The sequence below is a fragment of the Punica granatum genome, chromosome 2 (genome assembly GCF_007655135.1).
Source record: "Punica granatum isolate Tunisia-2019 chromosome 2, ASM765513v2, whole genome shotgun sequence".
NCBI lineage: Eukaryota > Viridiplantae > Streptophyta > Magnoliopsida > Myrtales > Lythraceae > Punica > Punica granatum.
Genome location: NC_045128.1, coordinates 34629419 through 34653648, shown reverse-complemented (window position 1 = coordinate 34653648; position 24230 = coordinate 34629419). Strand labels below are relative to the sequence as shown.

General features: G+C 37.6%; 5 protein-coding genes across 5 annotated transcripts; 2 read left to right on the top strand and 3 right to left on the bottom strand.

Annotated features, from left to right (window-relative positions):
* The first annotated feature begins 1107 nt into the window (after positions 1-1107).
* On the top strand, positions 1108-7174 carry LOC116194840 (MLO-like protein 3). The gene is made up of 15 exons (XM_031523739.1): positions 1108-1345; positions 1441-1498; positions 1613-1965; positions 2052-2168; positions 2330-2390; positions 4178-4266; positions 4389-4463; positions 4590-4684; positions 4854-4903; positions 5142-5182; positions 5707-5880; positions 5996-6031; positions 6132-6199; positions 6288-6348; positions 6461-7174. The coding sequence occupies exons 1-15, from the start codon at positions 1217-1219 to the stop codon at positions 6788-6790; spliced, it is 1737 nt and encodes a 578-aa protein (XP_031379599.1). The 5' UTR covers positions 1108-1216; the 3' UTR covers positions 6791-7174.
* Positions 7175-10048: 2874 nt separating this feature from the next.
* Positions 10049-11843, top strand: LOC116195722 (DNA-binding protein S1FA-like). The gene is made up of 2 exons (XM_031525037.1): positions 10049-10234; positions 11363-11843. The coding sequence occupies exons 1-2, from the start codon at positions 10193-10195 to the stop codon at positions 11573-11575; spliced, it is 255 nt and encodes an 84-aa protein (XP_031380897.1). The 5' UTR covers positions 10049-10192; the 3' UTR covers positions 11576-11843.
* Positions 11844-12471: 628 nt separating this feature from the next.
* LOC116195720 (cell number regulator 8-like) lies at positions 12472-14614 on the bottom strand. The gene is made up of 3 exons (XM_031525035.1): positions 14048-14614; positions 13563-13762; positions 12472-12929 (listed from the first exon to the last, which is right to left on the bottom strand). Exons 1-3 carry the CDS (start codon positions 14349-14351, stop codon positions 12690-12692), a joined length of 744 nt encoding a protein of 247 aa, XP_031380895.1. The 5' UTR covers positions 14352-14614; the 3' UTR covers positions 12472-12689.
* Positions 14615-17031: 2417 nt separating this feature from the next.
* LOC116195721 lies at positions 17032-18512 on the bottom strand. The gene is made up of 3 exons (XM_031525036.1): positions 18268-18512; positions 18009-18181; positions 17032-17524 (listed from the first exon to the last, which is right to left on the bottom strand). Exons 1-3 carry the CDS (start codon positions 18338-18340, stop codon positions 17504-17506), a joined length of 267 nt encoding a protein of 88 aa, XP_031380896.1. The 5' UTR covers positions 18341-18512; the 3' UTR covers positions 17032-17503.
* A 2985-nt stretch (positions 18513-21497) lies between these two features.
* Positions 21498-22793, bottom strand: LOC116197279 (lipid phosphate phosphatase gamma). Its single transcript, XM_031527368.1, has 2 exons — positions 22174-22793; positions 21498-21944 (listed from the first exon to the last, which is right to left on the bottom strand). The coding sequence occupies exons 1-2, from the start codon at positions 22636-22638 to the stop codon at positions 21732-21734; spliced, it is 678 nt and encodes a 225-aa protein (XP_031383228.1). The 5' UTR covers positions 22639-22793; the 3' UTR covers positions 21498-21731.
* Between the last annotated feature and the right edge of the window lie 1437 nt (positions 22794-24230).

Here is a 24230-nt window from a genome sequence, read left to right as displayed (position 1 = left end):
GAAAACCTTAGCAAGTATGTTCGAGAGTTTAGCACATTTTGACATTTAGACGCATGAGATGAAACATTCAGGAAGCCGGCCGGCAAAAACAGACAAATTTCCTCTCCCCACAAATATGGTACCCACGCTTTGACAACTTGCACAGCTCCTCGACTTGAACTCGTCCAATTTTATTAATGCTTATGACATTAAATTTGGAAAATATAATAGACAAATTTTATTTTCAAAAATAATATATATATATATATATATATCTATATAGATAGAGAGAGTTTCTGGAAGGATTTGAAAATACTATTTAGTACCCTCTATTGACTGTAATTTGTTGTGGGACTTTAAAGTCACAGATGGACTGCTCTGCTCTACCATTTGGGTTTAATTTGATCCGGTGGCCCCCACTGAAGTTTACCGTACGTACAACAAATGCATGCATCTCCAACGTCGTAGCGAACAAGAGATCCCCGACAAGTCAAAGAATTCTAAGCACGAGCACCAAAACAAAAAAAAAAAAAGGAGTCTTATGCTCCAGTTAATTACACGATTATCTCGCTCTACGTATGTAATTAATACTACTATTTCTGTGGGCTCAAATATTAAAATGATCTGTTCACATACCAAAAAAGGAAAAAAAAGTTTAAAATTACCTTCTACAGCTGTATATATACAGTCTCACTTTAAAGGGACAAAATATGTTGCGAATTGATAACTAGCTAGAAGATCATGCGAACTTGGTGTGCATATACCAATCAGATATAAGAGATGGGAGTTCGAGTCTACGAATAGCTTAAGATCGATAGAAAAGCATCTGATGATTGTGAGTGTGGCACGGGGGTTATGCTTAATTAATTATAGTATGGCCACAACCACGTCAAGAGATTTTCCCTAGACTACATTTGATTGCGATTAGATTCATGTAAAGAATCCTTTTACAATCGGTCGGGTTCTTGATGCGATGCGTACACTGCCGGTTTAACGAAGAAAAAAGTTAGCTTAAATGTGAAGGGAGGGAGAGAAAAAGAGAGCCCACGCTGCCTTCTTTTCTCATGGAAGAAGTCCTCATCGGCTTTCTTCTTCAGTCAAGACAAGTAAGTTATATAAATAGCTCGAAAAAGTCTCCGTCTATCCCCCATGCCATTATGATCTTGTCCCGGGTTGCAGGTATCGAAGTTGCATATCAGAACTAGGAGAGGAGAGAGAGGTAGCAGGCGCAGATAGAATGGCGGCCGGAGCTGCTTCCGGCGGTCGCTCTCTGGAGAACACTCCGACTTGGGCCCTCGCGACGGTCTGCTTCGTCTTCATCTTCACTGGCATCATCATCGAGCACTCGATCCACCTCCTCACCAAAGTAATATATATATGTCCTCATCATCAATTCAATATGGTAAAACCAATGAATGTCCTGGTAAGTCATGAAATTTTGATCGGGTATTCTATGTGCAGTGGCTCAAAAGGCATCGGAAACGAGCTCTTAGTGATGCCATTGAACGGCTTAAATCTGGTGAGGTTATATACATACTTATATCGATAGGCATGGCATAGATAGTTCTCCTTGATTGCTAATGTATGTATATAATTAATTAATATATATGATCAATATTTTCTTTACGTGCAGAGCTGATGCTTCTGGGATTTATATCACTTCTATTGGCTGTCACACAAACTCCCATTTCCAAGATTTGCATATCATCGGACCTCGCGGACACAATGCTCCCTTGCCGGAAGGAGGTCGAGACTGAGACAACAAAGGTCCTACAAGCCTACATGGTCGCTCCAAACCTGCCGAGTTTCGACCGCTTCCCCAGCGAGCTTCTACCGCATGCACGGAGGCACCTTGAGGAAGAAGAAGAAGAGGGTGAAGGAGGCGGAACCGATGAAACCGCATCCAACAACAATAACACCACTTCAACAACCGCATCCAACAACAATGACAGTACTACAACGGAGTCCGACCCTTGTGCCTCCAAAGTACGAAACGGAGCCCATTGAAAAAGAGATTAAATTTATTAATTGTTTTTACAATGATTAACGGAATATTAATTAAAATTTTGCAGGGGAAAGTGTCGTTGGTGACTCAGAAAGGGATACAACAGCTGCACATATTCATATTTGTGTTAGCAGTTATGCAGATTGTTTATAGTGTTCTCACCATGGCTTTGGGCAGGGCCAAGGTAATATATATATATATATATATATATACACACACACACATTACATATACATGTGTACATGCTAATGACAATTAATTAAGTTATTATTCATCACAATTAATGATATTTATTAACTTTCTTTATATTTTCAAATAAAGATGTCACTCATATTTATATTTTAGATGCGGCGTTGGAAGCGATGGGAGAAGGAAACTCAAACCACAGAGTATCAAGTTGCTAATGGTATGTTTGTGATTGTTCATGTACATATTATGTACCTTAGTACTATATCGGAATGCATCCTCTTTAAAATCCGCTAGCTCGGCATATCATAGATCGATATTGAACTCAAAACCCTGTGAATAAATGAATGAACCGTTCTAACATGATATCTGCTTATATACAAGCAGATTATGCATATATATCTGAACACAATACTAGTAAAAGGACTTAACTCATGTTTCTCCCTTATAACCAAAAATAAAAAAGTGGGATCTCACATCGCATTAGTTGTATCCCAAATTTTGTCCAGTTTTACTCAAATTTATTCCTTAATGTTAACCATGTGGGACCGGTAATTGACTTTACTATATAAATATCTGTTTGTACATATTTAATTATATGCCTAGACCCTATATCATCGGAAAGTCAATTATCAGCCAAGGAAAAGACTTAATAAATAAGATTTGACCCATTAGAAGAACAAGAAGGACCAACATCATAATTAGGAAAAGTCTAGAAAAAAGGCTGGGGTGGGGGAAGACCCACATTAGAATTTTAAATAACCTCATGGGGATAGCACATTACAGAGAGTCTATTCAAAATATTATCGTTTCTCAAATAATCTTCTGCTCTAATTCTATTTAATGATTCAAAATTCGTAGGACTTTAGTGCTGGAATGTATAATCAATTATGATTTATAAAAAGGCCAAGTGCAACGAAGAAATGTCACATTAGTCTTTCCTTAATACTCTTGGCCTGTGGTTTTCAACTACTTGACCGTAATTGATTATAAATAATAATTACATTGAAAAATAAAACATACATTTCGATTCATGAATAAATAGTAAAAAAAAAATTTAAAAAGACCTGATCCCAAATAAATATTAAAAACAACTTTTAGAAAAAATTTCTCTTAACAAATTATAAGAAATCATAAACGTTGAATAAATTAAAATTTCATTAATTTCGTATAAACTTATGTGATATGCCAGTCTACTTCCGGTTCAATTAATTTTGGGACCGCAGACTGGATTAATATAATTAAAGTAGAGAAAACTCGGGTTGCGGGCATCGAGGGTTGTTGAAGTTTTTGTCTGAATTGTCAGCGACCCAATATCACATGCAATTGTGGCATTAATCGACGTGGCAAGCCTTTCATGTATAGTAAATAGGCAATTAAACCTTCCAGAAAAAAAATACTTAAAAAGAGAAAAAAAAACCAAATACTTTTTTTTTAATTATAAGAGAAACCCCGTGAATCTAGTATAATAAAATAAAAATATTCTAATAATTAATAAAATTATATAAGATTCAAACATGCAATTTCTTAGTTAACAAGTAAAGACGTATGTCGCTGTATTATATCGTTTTTGCTCAAATTCTTTTCATTTTACGGGTTCAGCGCTGCAACTAACATAGCTTTCTTGCAGGTAACATATGGATACATGCATATGTATATCTGCCCGATTGAAGTAATCTATACTTCAAGTGTCCTATTAAGATGTTCAGACCACAATTTCTTCATATGGATATGCCACATCAATTGATTTGGCTAAATTAAATTCGAAATCATATTTCTCGTGATAAGAATTTGTCCTAGATAATCAAGGTTCACACAAAATATATAAATTAAGATATATATATATATATATAAAATATGGTTCTAGAAATAAAGCTATATTTCTTTGATTCGCTCCTTTGAGGGTTGGGGATATATATACGTATAATTGCTCTGTATAATTGATTTGCATGAACTTGATCTGATTAATAACCTTGATCTTAATCAATTTATCCTTGTGATGGTCAGATCCTAACAGGTTCAGATTTACTAGGCAAACCACATTCGGCCGGAGACACATGAACGCCTGCACGGAAACACCACTTCTTCTCTGGATTGTAAGTCGCGCACACACACACACACACGCATATATACACATTATGTGGCTAGCTAATCTTCTGATTATGTAATAATCAACTTAATATAATTGATTACGCGATGTATATATGTGGTCCTGCAGAAATGCTTCTTTAGGCAATTCTTTCGCTCCGTAGCCAAAGTCGACTACCTCACCTTGAGGCACGGTTTCATCTCGGTAATATTGATCCTTCGAAGTCATTTTCAATAAAATCTGATTCTCAATGCATGACAGTTCCCTATAACAGCATATCGTATAAGATTTGGTTGAATGATCATAAACACGAGTGAGCTTGTTTTTCAGGCTCACTTGTCGACGCGGAACAACAGTAACTTTGATTTCCAGAAGTACATTAAAAGATCCTTGGATGAGGATTTCAAGGAGATTGTCAGCATAAGGTGATGATATGTAAAATCCTTTTTGGAAAATAAAAATATTTATATTTGCTTGATTATATCATATATCGATATCGTAGTATGGATAGATAAAAGTATCATTTGCCTTTTTGATCATATGTGGATTCATAATAACAACAGTCGTGTTCTTTTCTTCTTCCTCCATTGACAGCCCCCTAATGTGGTTTCTAGTTGTCATCTTCATGCTTGTCGACGTCCATGGTAAATTCCTGCCCTAATTGTGCATTTATTGCAATTATTAATAATTTTTGTGGAAAAAATTGCTTTTATATTCCTCGGGAAAATTACTATTTTATTACTGTAGATGTAAAATTACCATTTTTCATCAATAATTCAAAGGTTTGTATTGGCTTTCATTGTATCGTTTAATTATATTCCACTAATATCTCTTCTTTTTTTTTTTTTGCCCTTCTTGGAATTTGCCATAAATATTGACAAGGTTGGAATGTGTATCTCTGGGTATCCTACGTTCCACTTTTGGTAAGAATAACCTCTCTAGCTCAACTTTCTTTTGACGTCCTTCCAAGTCCCGTACTTTTTTTTTTCTAACCCGGAGTGTTCAGGCTTCGCCCGACTAATCTCCGGGGCTCCGTGAATCCCCGGCGACGTATGGAGCGGGTAATCACGCCAAAGGCGCTCCGGTGGCCCTAAGGGGATTCGAACCCGGGTCTCGGTGCAAACTTGGGTGCACATTAACCACTAGACCGAATCCCTTGGAGTTTCCAAGTCCGGTACTTGCTTCACGGTTTTAATACGAATCTGAAGAGGGCTGGGACCAAAGATCTCATTAGATATTTGAGGTTGAACTGATGGTCCAAATATACGTATTTGAAATATAAGAGACATTTTACTGAAAACCGATCTCGGCTTGGTCTCAATAACAATTAGGGCATCGTCTTTTGGATTTCTTAGTATATGTCATGGTTTTCCACGCGTAATCCAATTTCGAATAGATCGATTGGGTTATTTATCATGATGACTTTCTTCTGGTATGGAATTTGAAGCTAGTGCTGGTACTTGGGACGAAGCTGGAGGGGATAGTTGCGAGGATGGCACTTCAGATTAAGAGCCAGAACTCTGTGGTCATTGGGACTCCTCTGGTTCAGCCCAATGACAAACTCTTCTGGTTCAATCACCCTAGATTTGTTCTCACAATTCTACACTACACTCTCTTTGTCGTAAGTTTTACGATTAACTAATTTATTCCAATTTCTAATTATCAACTAGGAAAATATAAAAAAGGAATGAAATCATTCGGCTGATTGTTGATCTTCCGTGTTCTTTCATCTTCAGAACGCGTTCGAGCTGGCATTCTTCATCTGGGTAACTGTAAGTATACGTACCTTGCTGCTAATGTTCATGCATGTAATTGGCAATAGAGGAGTTTTGAAAAATCCCCATATTTTCGACTTGTGCTGTACTTTTTCAGATTCAGTTCGGAGTGGAGTCGTGCTACCATGAGCACACTGTTATCATTGTCACGAGGGTGGTGCTAGCGTAAGAGTCCCAATCGACCGCTTGTACTTGATGACATGTGTAATTGTCCAAATCAATTTTTCACCAACAATCTTTCTCCATTGCTCAGGGTAACAGTTCAAGTCATGTGCAGCTACATTACTCTGCCTCTCTATGCACTTGTAACCCAGGTGATTGATCATCACAATAACCACAAAATTAGTCCTATGCTTTTCCATTGTAATTTTGATATATAATTATATATATTTATGTACACATTAATTTTGGTATATAATGAAGCAGATGGGGTCACAATTCAAGAGCAAAGTCCTGGAAGAGCAAATGGCAAACATAATAAAGCAATGGCATGCAGATGTAAGGGAGAGGAGGAAAATGCAAGAACTTCAGTCTTCCTTCCACTCTCCCCGGACTTCCTCGTCCACTCGGCCGAGCTTGAGCATCAATCACGTATCGAACAAGAAAGGAGAGATAACTGAGGATGAAGATGATGATGGCAGTGAATACCGTGCTAAAGAACGAGGTGGAGACTATGTAGAAGAGGGAGCTGGAGGCTCTTCTAGGGGCGTCTCATGGTCTCAGCCTGTTTCCATAGAAATGTCACCGATTAGATGATAAAATATAATTTTAGGAGGAGGTGCATAAATTCATAGCTCGTATATATGAAGCCAAGATTACTATCGAAATAATATGTGGTTAAGTTGAAAAAATCTGCAGGGAGTTTGTAAAACATGAGATTTTGTTTTGGTTTCTTGATAGAGAAACCAGGAATTATGACATTTCAAAAGTGCATTTTGCAAGCGAAAGAGAGGCGTCGAAAGAAAGAAAAATCTCTACAGCGAAATAGATCGGACTGTGCGTCATATTTGTCCACTCGGCCGAGCGTGAGCATAAATCGCTTATTGAACAAGAAAAGAGAGACGATCGAAGAAGAAGACGACGATGACAGCGATAATCTCGCTAAAGATCATAGTAGGGATTATGAAGAAGAGGGAGCTCAGGGCTTTTCTAAGGGCCTCTCAACGGAAGAAGATACAATGACGATAGAAGGTCTATGGTGCAATCACTTTAAAGTGGTTGCATCACACAATCAAAATAAAATAGATAAAAATCCGCTCGGTGTGCAAAAATGTTTCTAATTTTCTCAATTAAAATAATTATGTTATAATATTATATTGATAGCGATCATATTAATTACATTATTATAATTTGGTTTGTGCTGGGGGTATTACTTTTATTCCACCAAAATAACAAAAAATAAGTTTGATATAAGCCGATTGCCCCTCCATGACCTTGTTTGGTTGAACTCGGAATCATATAATCTAAAATATTATTTTAGAAAAGCAAAACAATTGGATATTATATATTTGAAATGAAAGAAGAAGAAACAAAATTTAAGAAATTAGCTTAGAAAAAGGGATTTTTAACTAAAATGGCCTATGGTTTGTCCGTTTTGTCAAATTTATCATATGTTTTTTTTTGTCAAATCTATCCCATGGTTTACCTTTTGCATCAAATCTATCCCGGCGTTATCTTTTCCGTGGACACCTAACGGCCGTGCTGACGTGGCAAATTGAGAGATAGTGGGCCACACTTGCCACGTAGGCGCCACGTCAGCACAGTCATTAAATGTCGACGAAAATATAACGCCGGGATAGATTTGATGCAAAAAGTAAACCATGGGATAGATTTGACCCAAAAAAAAAGCATATGATAGATTTGACAAAACGGGCAAACTATGAGCTATTTTAGGTAAATACTCCTTAGAAAAATAAGATCTATTCGTAATACTTTATAACTTGTAGTTGGATGCATATATGATTATTATAGATTATAAAATATAAAATCATAACAAATAATATCCGTTTATATTCAATATTTAATGGATACTGTATATTCGAAATTGTATATATTTTAAATTTCCATTAATATAAAATTTGGATCTCCTGAATATGAGATAAGATAAAATAATCATCAATTCAAAATATCAAACATCAATATTTCAATATATCTATATGTATCTCATTATTGTGAGAAAATTATTTATGAAAAAATTAAATATTAAAATAAGGAACTTTCGGGTTCTTAATAAATAAAAATGCAATAATTCTATAAAAATTATAATTTTGGAGAAAATAATAATAAAATATTTAATATCTAATTATTGATACTGCATTTTCTCCATGTGATATAGTTATCGATATCGTAACAAAAACCCTAATGAAAATTCAAATTATCGACCAAAACCCTTAAGAAATATATATAAAAAATTGGATCATCTCTGTATAATTTGTTTTTATGCTGGTAAGAAGTCATCTCATTGTGGGGTAGAATCTATAAGGTCGATCGAATTCCTCACAACTTGAATTTAGAGCGCGACTCGAGGAGCTTCAAACACAATAGTGAAAATTTGCATGTGAAAATTCATAAACAAAAAAGAGAGAGAAACGACTTTCAATCAAGAACCTACCATTTATTCTTGTCAAACATGTGGAGAAAATTTGCATGTGACAATTCATTGTAAAAAAAAGAAGAAACTACATTCATTCGAGAACCTACAATTGATTGAATCTATAGAGTCCATCGACTCCCTTACCACTTGAATTTGGATTGGGACCTGGGGAACTTCAATCATAGAGGAGAAAACATGTATGTGACAATTCATTAAAAAAATGAGAGAAAAAAAAAGAGAGAGGAGAAACGACCTTCACTTGAGAAACTACCGCTTTTTACTTGTCGAAGAACTCAGTAGTATAAACACATATTTATGGTCAACTAAAAAGAGATGTCTAAATTTAATAAAATGACATATAATATTTAAAATGCCCCAATAATAAATATAGACTTTATAGTTTAATTGTAAATTATTGTAATGTCCTTATTAGACTATATTTCATTATAAATAATTTGTATATTGGTTGATGTATATACAATGTATATATTCTATTGCATATTTGCTTCCCTTATATATATTTCTTTGAGCTATATACATATAATTTATTTATTCTATTATTACATAATTAATTTATCAATTTTAAAACAATTTATATGAGAATATTTTGCTCCTTCATAAAAATATAATAATTTTCTTAATGTAACTCGATGACGTGGTAATGTGAGAGAGCTCCGTTTTTTTTTTTATGATGTAGCGGTCCGAAAATTTAACTCGGACTTTATTTTCATATATACAGATTACTTCAAAATCAAAGTATATTACTTTAATTGATAGCAATTTCCTTAACTTTCTAAATAAATAAAGTAAATTACACGCATTCCAAAATAAATTACACATATTCGAGGTAAGTTACATAAATTTTGAAGTCATTTTATACATATCTCAAAGAGTTTTACTTAACTTTTTAGTAAAATATATACTTTTTAGTTAAATTTTTAGTAATTTTCATGGTTGTATGGTGCAACTGATTTGATTGATTGCACCATAGAATCCCCCAATGACGATCTTATCTAAACTTGCTCTTTATATCATTAATGGAAGTCGAGTTGGGTCAAGAGAACTTGTGGGACCTATATTGAATGCATTTGGGTCCCACAACAATGAATGGATCCATTTACTTTCGATATAAAGATCGAGATTACTTGAGGAAGGGGATTTACTACATTGGTATAACTCGTCGACTTGGAATAGCATAGCATGTAGTCGAGGAGTCTTGAGGATATTCTCTTGAATCAAGACCGGGTAATGGGATGGAAGGATGATCGCCTGTCCAATTTGTGATGGGCAAGGCCCAAATAGAATAATGGGCCGTTACTTTGGAAGCTCAAATGGAAAGCATTGAATTGCCTGGAATTACCAGCTACCGAACACGCCTTCGGTTTGACTATTTATTAGTGGATTTTTTTTTATTATTATTTTTGCATTTTGCTATTTAATTAATTTCCTATCCTCCCCCTCTCGCTCTTGCAATTCTCGAACCTTCCCCTTCCTCACTGCAGTGAATTCGCGTCTTCGCCTGAGCTGACCGATCTCGGGCCTGACCTCACGGGGTCATTGCCGCCATGGAGGACGAGTTCGCCGACCGGTCTTCCTTCGAGAACATGGTACGTCATCCCCACCCCTAATCCTCCGATCCCCTGTCGATCTCGGCGGCTCGGTCTGCGAGATCTGTAATTCTCCAGGACCTGTCATTTTGCTGTCCTGATCCTGAGATCTGCAGATCTTTAGCCCCGTCTTCTGGGTTTGCATGTCCATTTCTGCGCATCTTTCATGCGTCGGCGCTTTTTATTGTGTTGTACATAGGAGAAATGTGCTGGGGTGGGCTCGTTTCTCCTATTGGCGACCTGTCTGGTTGCTGAGAATGACGTGAAAGACTGAACTTTTAACGATCTGCGGTGTTCTTCCCGTCGAGCAATCTCCGGAATTCGTATATGGTGAAACTTGGTTTGAATTTGATTGGATGGTAGCGGATACACAGTCGACATCATGGAAAGATAAGGATCCGGTCCGCTGTGCGTGTGTAAAGAGTGCGCATCGCATAATCGATCTCGTGGACCTATTTGCATGTTGCTTCCAATGCATGACCGATTATGTCAATGCTGCGTGTCGTTGTAAGCTTTCGTATTAGAGGCCATAGGTTATGACGTATCTTTTGGTCAATCGTATATCTCGAATAGCTTATGTCATCGTAGAAGGGGACTGGTAATGGCAGTCATCTTGTATTTAATTGACCCATTTTATTGCTTGTTGGATTGACGTGAGAATTTGGTTGCACAATCCTGTTTGTTGATTGTGATTTGTGGGTAATGGAAATCAGATGGCTTCAAGATTGTTTTCCGAGGAAATTTGGTAACTGAACTGACGGATTTGCGTCTTTCCATAACCAATGTTCGCCAATGTGCTAAAGTTAGTTGGCTTTGTTTCCCTGAATGCCGGAGTCAGTTCGCTTTTGTTGCTATATGTTTGAGACTTTCATAATTTTCCAGTTTTGTGTCAAATTCAGTGTTTTTGTGATTGAGAAGTGTACATGTTCTTTTCATCAACGTATCATTATATGGGGAAAAGGGTATCATACCTTAGTGTGGATAAAAAGCTTTTATCTTTCTTCTTCCTCTTCTGCATCAAAGCTTTTCCGGGATGGACTTGTTTTGGTAAATTTATATTTCAAAGTTCATCCTGCCATATCATCCAATCCCAATTGAGATGTGTGGGTTTTGTCCCTTTGATGACAGGGAAATGAAATTAAGGAAGGGGCGGCTGGTTTCAACCCAGCATTGATTGTGCTACTGCTCGTTTTGGGGCTCTTGCTGACATTTCTCATTGGGAATTACGTCCTGTACTACTACGCGCAGAAGACCCTTCCTCCAAAGAAGAAGAAGCCTGTCTCCAAGAAGAAGATGAAGAGGGAGAGACTGAAGCAGGGGGTTTCTGCACCAGGAGAATAAATAGGCGGCTTTCGATATCTGTTTCTTATTCCTATTCCCATTGTCTAACTGCAGAGTTTCGAATTTTCCAATTTGGTGGTATCAATGGGATATTGATGGTGTTGAGCATTTTACCTTTTTCTGTTTCTCTTTGATTATGATAGCAGTTATATCGGGACCTTTCAAGTTAAAGTCCCCTTAATGGACGGTTGGCGTATCACTAGATTGGAAGCAAGTTGTTTTAGCATTTGAAGCTTTGGTTCTTCCTGCAATGCCATCAATTTCTAGACATTGAATTTATTCCACTCTCCATAATGTCGGACAAAGCTTCGGGGTACAATGCGCAGCTGTCCAAAATCCATGCCGTATAATGTTTGATATATGCTTATGCGTCGGCGAACATCAGAAGATGTTACAAGTCGTTATCGGCAACCAGCTGATTCCTCATGTTTGCTTTGCCGTGTCTGTGGCTGTCCGGTGATAGAAGATCAAAGTTGTAATCTTTAACAATGAGGGATTTGGGGGAACGACTTGGAACAAATTGTTTTGACTTTTAACGAGGAGCAATTTGGGGGAAGGATTTAGATGAGGAGTATCGTTTTGCCGGATTTGTCCATTCCAACGTGAATTCTTTTGCTCTATATAGAGTAAATTTTCTACCCGGTTCAGGCAAAGAGTTTCTCAGTTCGAATCGAGCTATTTGCTCCAATGTAGCATTCTCTTTGAATCTTCTCCCTCTATGCTCTGGCTCTTACAGCCAAAGAAAGCCCTATGGTTCCTGCAATTGTAATTTTGTAGCTTAGAGCAGCTGCTGTCCGTTTTGCATACTGAGAACTGAGAGGGATGGCCATACTGAGAACTGAGAGGGATAAAATACCATCGCGTTTTTCTAGCAGTTCGAAGGAGGGCAAGAGCAATGCATAAAATCAAGAAACGTCCAATATATTTTTGTATATCTCGGAGGCATTGGTCCACGAGGCATAAGTAACACACATGTCCACGGCTTTTATTCACCGTGACCAGAACAACATCCTGACTCAGAGCCAAGACCAATTACGGAAAAATCCCTTATCAACATCAATATATACACGCTATATTAGTTCCCTCTGCCTCACTTTGAATATATGCATCCCTTTCAGGCTTCACGGGCCATGCTCTGCTCGACAGGTGGAACCATCACCAAGATGGGTTGGGCATTGAATCCTGGGTGAGGAAGGCGACGGCGGACTTCCCTGCCCTCCTGACAGAGAGCGCATGCGTGGCAGCAGACATGGGTTAAGAGATCACAGCCCGCCTCGCAATGCTCGAGCTGCACCTCATCCTCCACGATGCTTGCACGGCACCCACATGACCTATGGAGTGCCTCAAAGCTTCCCTGTTTCATGAATCAAAACGACTGTGAGTTCAGAAGTCGCAGCAATGTTATGGAAACTAGACACCACATTTAACTGGAATAGTAGGATGGATATAGTAGGTAATATCATCGCATAGACGACCAGTGTTGTAGGGGTTTTCGCATTTATGAGACATCTTCATAAGCTCGATCGTGCGTGCCCAGCAAACATAATTTTAATTTACAAGGACAGTTTGTAGCGGACCAAATTGATCAGTTGTCTAGGAAAACCGTCAGTTTGAGAGGCTCAAACTGCTATAATATGCAATCATAGAACAGTCTGGAGCATGTCAATAGACCTCTGATGGAAGGTTTTCATCCATGGTTTTGTTAATCCAGTCCCATATTTTCATTGCAGGCTCAAAGTTTGCTCTCCAATGGCCTGCTTAGTACTGCAGGGGGGAATGGGAATGAACGAACTAACACATAAACTATAATTTAGTCTAATCTACTAGATGACACATGAGAATATCACAACAATGCCGTATATTTTGTTAGCGTTCTCAAGTTTACGGTGAATCTGATTCATTCTACTGCTTTAAAGGAATTTCCATCTCAAAGCCTCATCAACAATGAAAAAATTTGAATCCATAAATGGGAACTCAGATAGCTTGCCTCTAGGTTAAATCGCCGACGTATTGCTGTACGGGTAGCATATGAAAAATAGGGTGCGAGATTCCAACCCAAGAAGGAACTTCCAAAGAGGTAAAGACCGCAGTAAGCCAAACAGTGAGTCGCAAATGTCCCAGGAGAAGATCCTAGCCTCTCGGCATTGCTTCCATAAAGCATACAGGGTGCCACGCTTCCGAGAAGACCTGCACGAGCCGAGAAACGCAGCAATCAGAGGACAGTATACCAAGAACCACAGCCATTCGAGGAATCATCATATTATAACCGATGATTCTACCTAGCCATTGAAAATCTTTACCGATCATTCTAATAACATTCGTCGCGAGACAGCATGAAAACTGAAAAAGCTATCACAAATTCTTTACGATATTCATCATAGCCATCCCATTTCAGCTGGAAATTGTACAAAATAACTTGGAATTTTCAACAAAAATAAAATCTGTATTATGAAGCGACGAAATGGGACTTACAGACTTCGAGATCGCTGCTGCAGAACTCATCGTTGCGGCCGAGGCAGGCGAAGAGGCTCGAGTCCCACTGAGCCCGCCCCACGGGCTCCCCCACAGGCAGGCCGTCCGCGGCCCACACGTACCCAATGCTTGCGGACTCCGGCGCGGGAGTGCCCTCCACCGGAGCCGGCTTCGATGGCTGGATCTTGGCACTCGTAGCGCCGGCCTTAGCATCCTCCTCCTTACCATTGCCGACCTGGGCTTCTTTCTCCCCCAGCAGAGGGCTCGATTCGTCGTGGTGAGGGGCGTCGCTTGCGTCGGCCATTTCTTGACTTTCCCGATAGAGATCGGAGATTACCCAAAATCCGATAGAACGCGGGGCTGTGATGGGGGTTAGAGAGAGAGAGAGAGAGAGAGAGAGAGAGCGAGAGCGGAGGAGAATTTCAAGAAATCGGAGGTCGGGAGTTTCTTGTTATTCTGGTCGGAGAGAGGAAGCTTTTCTTGTTAATGAAGCATTTGTTTGTTAAGGAAGGGGAGGAAGATAACGACACGGGGTAATTTTCACTTTGGCCCCTTTAGTTCGAGTGCTATCTCAAAATGCACCCAAATTTTCAAGTCGTCTTTAAATGCACCCCTGAGGTTCTCAAAATCATCTCGAGTTGCCTCGAACCGTTAATGCTTATTCGTATTTTGGATGGGGATTCGTGGTTGAGGCTAGAAATCAACGATGATCATTCAAATTTTGTTTTATGTAGGAATTTATTAGATTTCCCCTATTGATATGTAAAATTCATTCTCTTTCGATCGCAATATCGAGTTAATTGATATTTTTCTCAAATAATAGGGGTGCAAATTAAAATTAAACCAAAATTTCCCTGGCATTGACCAAAAACAAAAAATACCCCCGGTCGTTTGTTTTACTATTATTTGCAGGGGTTGCTTGCAACTCACTTTTCTTCTAGAAGCCAGAATTTATTAGACGGAAAACATAATCTATATCTATAGTGGGATTTGATAAATTAAATACTTAAAAATTAAGTACTTAATCAGTTGAGAAAAAAAGTGCATAGGAAGATGACAAGATTGATAAGGATGAGAAGATGTGTTTTGGGAAGTTAAAAGTATCAATAAGTGAAAAATGACATACTTAACTCATTAAGTAGTTTTTGACTTAATAATTAAGTAGTTTAGACATTCATCTATTATATTTTCCTTCTTTTCCCATTTATTTTCTCTTATAACTAATTTGCAACTAACTTTTAAACACTTATTTAATTAAGTTGAAACTATCACATCTTATATCTATCCATAATCTATATATTATGTAAATCGGACTACTTTCATGAAAATCCTCTACTAATATGAGATGAAATTGCCACGTAAGTTTCTTTCTTGCGAGAATAAACTGTCACATAAATTACTTGCCTATTGAATTTATTCCCTCTTACATTAAGTCATCTTTCACTTTTTTTCATGCTCCTCTCCCACTAAGTGTTTTCGATTCTTAAATATTCCTCTCCCATTTTTCTCTCGCCATTAGGTTATGTTATTTTTAAAATTTGTGTCTTGTTATTCGAATAATTATTGTTTAGAAATGCAAATATCTAATTTATTCTGTCTATAATATGAAGTTTATTGATAGATTTTTGCCAAAATTATATAGAACGAGTTGAGGATATTTCAGTGAAATTGACGTCCACGCATTACTAGTTAATTTTTGCGTTTGGTAGATTTCTTTCTTTCTTTCTTTCTTTTTTCAGTTTCTTTTCTCTTTTTGGGTTTTTTTTTCTTTTTGGTTTAGGTAAAAGTCATCAATTATAATATATAAAAGTCAAATCGAGAAACATAGAAACTCTATTTCATATCCCTCAACTCCACGTAAACCAACTTTGGATAAATTGGAAGCTCCATTTGATAACATTCAACTCCACGTAAATCGACATTTGCCATACCAAGTAAATGGATATTCATCATATTTCGTTTCTGAGTGTTATTCAATAAATTTTGAATCTATGTCCATGTTATTTGTACATGGTATGGTATAATTAACAAAAATTATGAAAAATTAAAAGTTATCTCGCTAATTAAATAGAACTCCTTGAGACACGTGCTTTGTTCCATGTTCAATTTGTTAAATATCCCATAAATATAAAACTTAAAAATTCATTTTACACATCATCTTTCGATTCAATATAATTTAGGGAAAAATACAAAAATTCTCATGTGGCTTGAGCTTGAGACAAATTAGATCCCGTGATTTTTTTAGAGACAAATAACACCATGTGGTTTAATTCGTAAGAAAAATATATACCACTTTTCTTATATATGCAAATATATATATATATATTATATGATTTTCTCTTAATACGTACAGGTTATTAGCATTTTCACAAATTTAGAGTATCTATTTGTTTATTATCGATACTTCATTCCTCACAATTTGTATTGTTTATTATATTTATTCAATAAAATATACATTTTTTTACAATCTTTTTTCTTATCTATATTAATCGTGTATATATATTTATATGTGTTTATTATCAATTATCTGTAATGTAAATTGACAAAAGGTTACCATGTAGTGGGAGTATCGCATAATTTCTCATTAATTAGGTATTTATAATTTATTTGTTTCATTTGCCAACCGTACCGGTGACAGCTTGGGCGAATCAAAGTCTGGGTTTGCGGCTCAGGATGACCACTGATAAATAAAAACCATTATTATTATTTATTTATTTTCCAATATTTTCTCTTACTTACAAGATACAAATTAATGATTTTTTATTCACCCAAAAAAAAACTAATGATTTTAGTTTTGAGGTTAAACCGAAGATTAAAATTTTCCCGTATGAAGAATAATGAAGATAATTTACAATGAATCAACTTGTCTAATTGGATAGACTATATCAACGGAAAGAAATTTCAAAGAAGAAAATGCATTTATATATTTATATATATATATATATATATATATAGATAGATAGATAATGACGGCACCGGAGAAGTTACTAAACCATCAATTTAATTATTTATTTAAGACAATAGTTACACGATTTTATACTCGCAAGTCGTAAAATGTGATATTTATACCAAATATTGCATTTGGTACGGTGGAATGGAACCATTTTGTTTCTATTCCACATTACCAAACACGAGAAAACTCTTCACGATATTTTAGAAGCTGAAAGCAACAATTTCCACACTTCTCATCACACGGATTTACAAAATGAAGAGAGAAGAGAGTAAACTTAAAAAGTCTTAATGAATATTACTTATCTACTTTAAATGAGTAAAAACCAATCAAAATGCTTATAAGTGAAAATCTATTGGCCCATTGTGAGATTAGTTTTCCACTTTTATGCATTTTTATTAGGTGTTACACATTCAAGTGGATGAGTAATACTCACCTTTGATTGTAAAAGTTTACATAAGGACATCCTTGTTTGTACTCTCTCTGTTTTTCTTCTTCTTTTTAATCTATCCTCGTTCTCTGTTGACCTGCAAGATAATTAAGAGATAAAACGTTAATATAAATCTCTGAATTCCCGTCTGATAAATATATAATTAATAATTAAACAGTTATGACTCTTCTTAAAGTTTATTATTGAGAGAATTGAATGGAAAAAATTGAGAGAAACGATGAGGAAATATCTTCTGATAATTCAGAATATATTTTTTTTCAAGAAAAGTTATTTACATCAGTGGTTTTCTGACTTGCCTCACAACTTTGATTATAACGTATGACTGATTCTAATTTATAGTTTTAACAAACGCCAATTACATCACAACAGTAAAACGTATAATCTAATAATATGACACAAGTATCGATCTCGATCGTGAGAGATCTTCCTATTTTACTTTTGAAATCCTCAGGAGGTCAATATAAGATCATGGTGAATATTTTGTTTGGCCTCCATGTGTTTGATTCCATGAGAAGCTGTAACTTTCCATGACAATATAAGATATTGTACGTGAAACTCACCTTGGAGTCCTTAGATTGAGGAGGAGGTTTGAAATAGGGGTGTTGCCGTCGCAACCGGGGCCTACCTCGAGGAGGAAAAGGCAATATCGGGTGAGTCTCGGGGCCTCTGTAGTCGATCTCATACACCTCCTCCGTCGATGAGTCTTCACCTTTCAGTCTCTCATGATCATCACCTGCGAGCAAATGAAAAATGAACTAAACATCTTCCCTCCTGTAAAACAAAGGGAAGAGGTGGGCAGAGAGAGCTAGTGAGTTTTACAGCTCGAGAAGCGAGGTAGATCAAGGAGGAGGAAAAGGAGGAAGATGGTGGCTATGGTATACTTGAGCTCCATGACTCTAGCTACTCTCGATATATAAAGTTTGTCAAAAAGCGAGATCTCGAGTTGATTTATATGCGTGGAGGGAGTACGTACACAAGAGGGTAGGGCAAAAAAATATGATAAAATGATAGTGCCAGATCAACCTCATCCATCTATCCGATCGACAACTGACTGATATTTCCCACGGTTATTTTGTGCGTACGAGTCTATAGTTTGTACTGCTGCTAAATTAATGGAGAGAGCAGGTTGTGCTGAAGTCTGTGGAAGAGGCAAAAGGGGGCAATACGTGCGCTTGGAGTTAAGTCGCGCCTTTTTGGGGCGTAGCAAGGGTCGCCATCTGCACAGCAAAGACCTTGATGGCAAGGCATTGATGTGCATTTGTTGGGTTGGGTTGGAACATTAATTGAGCCACCGCACACCTGCTTGCTATCAGCTTGCTGTAGCATGGGCCTGCATGAGTTCCTGGTATTATCTTGAAACTGCGTTCGAATTGACATCTCGACTAAGGAATCTTCTTGAGGACCGATCGAGTAATTTCTACCTTCACGTATGAGGATCCCTAAATTTATAGTTGACAGCTGTTAATTATCATCTAATGGTTTGACTCAAATTCGCTGTTATTAACTTCGCATTTTTTTTCATTAATTTTCTCCTTAAAACCAGAAATTGGAGGTAAATTCGACCTTTGATAGTGCACCATACAAGCTCATTGTGCCATAGGTTTGGTTTGGGTAACAATGAGATCACTCACTCCTCCCTAGTCTATCATAATCTAAGCAGTTGCTAAGAGTCCGAGTTGAATTAAGCTGATCTCAGATTGCAATGCTAAGTATTATGGCCAAAGAATAATGGACCATTCGTTCTCAGCATTTCGACATTTCTAGCTGTCCCGGATTATGGAGGAATCTGCCGTCTGGAAAGCCTTCTCGAGCTTCAAGCTCAATGTTATTACTTCTTTAGATTTCTACTAGGAGAATTGCCCCGTGCAAGCACGGGTTGTGTCATTACTTATATGCATATTGGGGTTCATATATTTACATTACAGTTTTTGATATATGTATATAGGAAAAGTTCATCGCAAAAGTTTAAGCTAAAACTTGTATTTTTCTATATTAATTCCTTTTGGCCTACATAAATCTTTGTTGTCCAATGCTATATATTACATTGAAAAATATTTAGAAACTGACGAAATATTAGAGTTTTTGAGAGGAAACTAATAGATTATAACTTTGTTAGATTGGATTAATGCGTGTCCAATATTATGTTTTTTTAATCTTGGTAATTCACTAATGAACTTTTTTTTAACGTATTAGTATATTTAGATTGCTTCATTTGATATAACTAATTATGTAGAGTTTAATGTGAAGAGGTTAATTCTAATAATAAGAGACAAATGGATTTGCTTTAATTGATAATAAAAATTTATGAAATGCCATGCATATATAAGAGACAACCTCAATATTTTATGTAGTCGGTCAATTTATTTTTTTAATTACACCTGTCGAAACTTTAAAATGTTATAATTAGTTAAAATTAAGTAATGATAGAGCTTGAATTCTCTACCTGGACAATTGGTTTTACAGTTTCCATCCGGCCTTCCTCCCACATATACAAGAGTTACTACTAATTTCTTATTTATTATAGATATTGTCCTTTAAATAGATGATTGAAGTCCAAGCCTCTTTTAGGAGGAAAACATAATAGAATTATGTATCTTTTGTTGTCTCAGAATTTAGTTTCTCTTAAGTCATTGCTTTTGGTACTTGTGCAAATAGTATGAACATGCTAATAATAGGGTTTGGTTTCTCCCTTGGATTCTCTTGAGTAATTAATTGATTGCACCAATGGAAGTTATAACAAAATAAAATATAAAATCATTGAGAATTAACAGTCGAATTAATGATGAAAATAATGTTATAAGTTACAAACAACAATTTTTCTTAAGATGTGAAAATAATACTGGTAAAGAGTAGCGAGTACGATCTGAATGAACTAATAAAATTTGGACGGGGAAATTTTTACAAAATATTTCCATTTTCCTTTAAAGTAGAGTTGCAAGAGCGTAAAATAATTGAAACTCTCCCTATAAATGTCCAAAACTTAATAAGTTTATTATTATTAGATAGATCTCATTTTTTAATCATTAAAAAATAAATAAGGTAGTAAAATAACACATTAAACTTAAAAACAAAAAAAAAAACAAAATCTCTATTTTGGTTTTTTCCTAATAAAACAAAACATAGTAAATGAGAAACTCGCTTTATTTATTCTAAAAATTGCACAATACATATAATATAATAAATTAAATTATTAAAATGAAATAAAGTAGAGTTGCGAGAGTATAAAATAATTGAAACTCTCCGTATAAATGTCCAAAACTTTATAAATTTACTATTATTAGATGGATAGATAGATATTTAGGATTAGTATAGGATTTAGAATTGGACTCAAGCTTGGGATATCCTTCGAGAGGGATTCGATTTCTTTACTGATAGAAAAGATGCAGAGGAATGAACTACAGAAAGTTATAGGACAAAATTTCCAAACTATGTAAATATCGACAGTAAGTGCAAGTATTTCTGTCCGGTTAAAAGGAAGATCTACTTCATTAGAGCCATGAAAATAACGAAAAAATAACGAACGGAACAGAAAAAGGAAAATGTTTTAGAGTAAGAGGAATGAAGCCACGAACCCAAGTGAAGTAAGTCCAGTGTTAACTTCATCTGATCGTTACCAGCCAAGAGTCTAATAAATTCCAATATCAGTAATCTAGAAAGCAATCCGTACACCCGTATGGTTCTGGATGCGTATCCCCAAGCCAAATAAGATACTGCAACAAAACTAAATGCAGACAAAGCGAGGCACTTCCCTCGAGTCAAGAAACTGTTTCCCAAGAGGATGCTGACATTCTTGCAAACCCTAATCTGATTCAATACCGACAAACATGAGTCCTAACGAGCAGGCGAATGACATGGACCTTCTAAAGCAGTCAGAAGCTCATCCAGTTGAAACTTAAAAGACGGACTAAATACTCTGTGCGCAATCCATCATATAGTAGCTCGCTTATCCGCTTAACGATCTATATATATATATATATATGTAAACGAAGGAATCACTCTGTACAAGCATCATCGGCAAACAAGTAAGAAAAAACACTCTAGAAGCAATCGAGGAAAAGATTCATAGTATTTTGCATTTGTAAACAGATAGATATGCCTTGATAACATGCCAATGCGCGTTCAATTTCCCAAATACTAACTTGTCATTGTCAGACAGTTGCACCGACTATATGTATTGAACATAGCATTTAAACAAGTTAGAAGAAAAATCGAAATATGAATTAAAATCAATATTTAGAAAGATAATATAACAACTCAACTAACCGGAAAATCCTCGTCTATCATCAGCTGCACTTGGAGTCCATGTTTTTCCTTGCAGCCCTTGCATTGTCATACTCAAACTTCAGCACGTTGGGGATGTGGGAAGTGTCCCTGATGTAGAACATCCTACCAAGCTTGCTCTCTTCGATTTTTGGAAAATAACGGTAGAGCATGGAATTCACCACCCGAAACCAAGCTGCTCCCAGAACAATCCCCATCCCAGCTCCGTCAAACACCTTGCAACATATCAGCCAAAAGAAAAAAAGAAAACGTAATTAGTTGAATCACTCTCCCAAGGCTTATACTGTTTTGAGAACACGATCAAAATCAGGTGTCATCCAAGAACTTCGCATTCTTCCCGATTTCAATCACTGTAATCGGTCATTGGTCACTGAAGATCAGGAAAGTTAAAGACGGATCAGATAATATGTGATCTATAGTGACATTTTAAGTTCATCAGGGTACCTGCCCGACTGTGTGGTAGCCCAGATAAACCCGAGAGAGCATGGTCAGAAAGGCGAGGCACCAGGGCAAGAAGCAGATGGCCCACCTGTTGGACCTCTCGGTGTCCCAAACACCGCCTAGGCCCTTGATAGTGAGGAAGGAGAAGTAGGAGGCGAAGAAGAACATGTACTGGGAGTGACTGGATGGCCAGCCGTGGGAATCGCACGTCTCGAGGAGGGCGCAGGCCTCCGGACGGGCCTGCCTCACGGCGGCCCTGGTGAGCTCGCTGATGACCTGGGAGATGAGGAGGCCAAGGGCGAAGAACATGGCCTGGAGCTCGCGGTGGAAGATGAAGTGGGAGACGAAGCCACCGAGGCTGATGAAGATAGGGACCAAGGACACCCACGCCAGGAAGTGGCCGAGCTGGTCACCCCGCTCATAGCGGACGTTGGTGAGAGTGATGGCCCTGAGGTGCGGCGGAGGCATCGTCCCGACCTGTGGGGAGCTAGGCGGGTGGTGCTGGTGGCGGAGGAGACAGAGCTAGGTGACGCCCGTTAGCGATTGGATTACACTTTCCGTTTGGTGTCCGGAGAAACCGTTAAGAGTCGTTGAGTCAGAACAAAAGAGTGGATCGGACAAAAACTGTCCCCGCCCCCGAAGGTAGGAAGAGCAGGGGGCGTTGACCGTATATAACGGGCGAACAGAGAGGCCCATAGTGTGGGTTCATGGGCCCAGTTACAAATGGGCCTACTCATGGTTCCGAGTTGGGCCTGGGCTTGTCAAAGCCCATTAATCGAGTCCAATCTTTAGAGTCCATGCAGACCATTGTTGGTTACGTAGGGCAGATTCTCCGTGCACCCCATATGATTTACTACAATTCCACATACACCATCCGATTCCAAGATATGACGATTGCACTCCAGTTTGGCTGAATGGAAGGTCATGTAGCGCCCTGTGAATATATTTACTGACGTTGAATTCAATCAATTTTTTTAATTTTGAAAAATAGAATAATATCATGGAAAAAAGATCTGAAAATTACAAAAGAAAGTCCATTGAAAATGAAACGCCAACGCCCCCTGCCTAAGGGCTCAACATCCATAAAGGCTCGACCCTTGTTATATACTAAATGAGAGAGTCCGATCCAAAAGACTAGTCTATTAGATGGGTGAGCCCATTTAATCTATAAATCTCACGTCATTTGTTTGTACAATAAATGTGAGACAAATCACATACCTTGCAATTTGTTCACTCCATAACATTTGTCTCCCCATAAAGGACCAACGTCCTCATTAGTTATGTCCACGTTGTCATGGCTACGTTGGTCATGGCTGTCCCGGGCCATGACGTCATAGGTCACCACTCCGAGGTTAACGTTGATACCTATTGTTATTAGACTAAATGGAAGAGTCCGACCAAAAAGACTAATTTATTAGATGGAAGAGCCCATTTAGTCTAGAAACCCCACATCAATTGCTCAAACAATCAATGTTGGGACGACTCTCGTACTTTACAATTTGTTCATTCCATGGCAACCCCTACCCCTCCCCAATTGGGCTCAATGGCCTAGGGGCTCGATCCTCTAGTTGACCCATAAGGGCTCGCCGCTTACAAGGCTCAACCCCCAGTAGAGGCTTGACTCCCATATGGACATCCCTTAGTAGGGGCTCGACCCCGTCAGGGTTCTTAAGGTATTCAACCCCTCCCCCCTCACCCCAAATAAGGGCTCAACCCCCAAGGGCTTGACTCTCGTAAGAGCTCATCGGAGCTTAACTCGACCCTATAAGGGGCTCTTTAAGGACTTGACCCTTGGTAGGGTCTCAACACCACTTGTGGACTCAATCCTTGCAAGGGCTTGATGCTCCAATAGGTGTTTGACCCCTCTAAGAGTTCCTGAGTCCCCTTATAAGGGTTCAACGCCCCCCACCCTGGCGGATGATAAGGGCTCGACCCTTACAAGGGCTCAACCCCCTAGTATGAGCTCGAATTATAAGGGCTCAACCTCACCAGGGGTTTGACCCTAGTAAGGGCTCTCCAGGTGCTTAAAACCTTGTAGGGGCTCGACCTCCATGGGGATT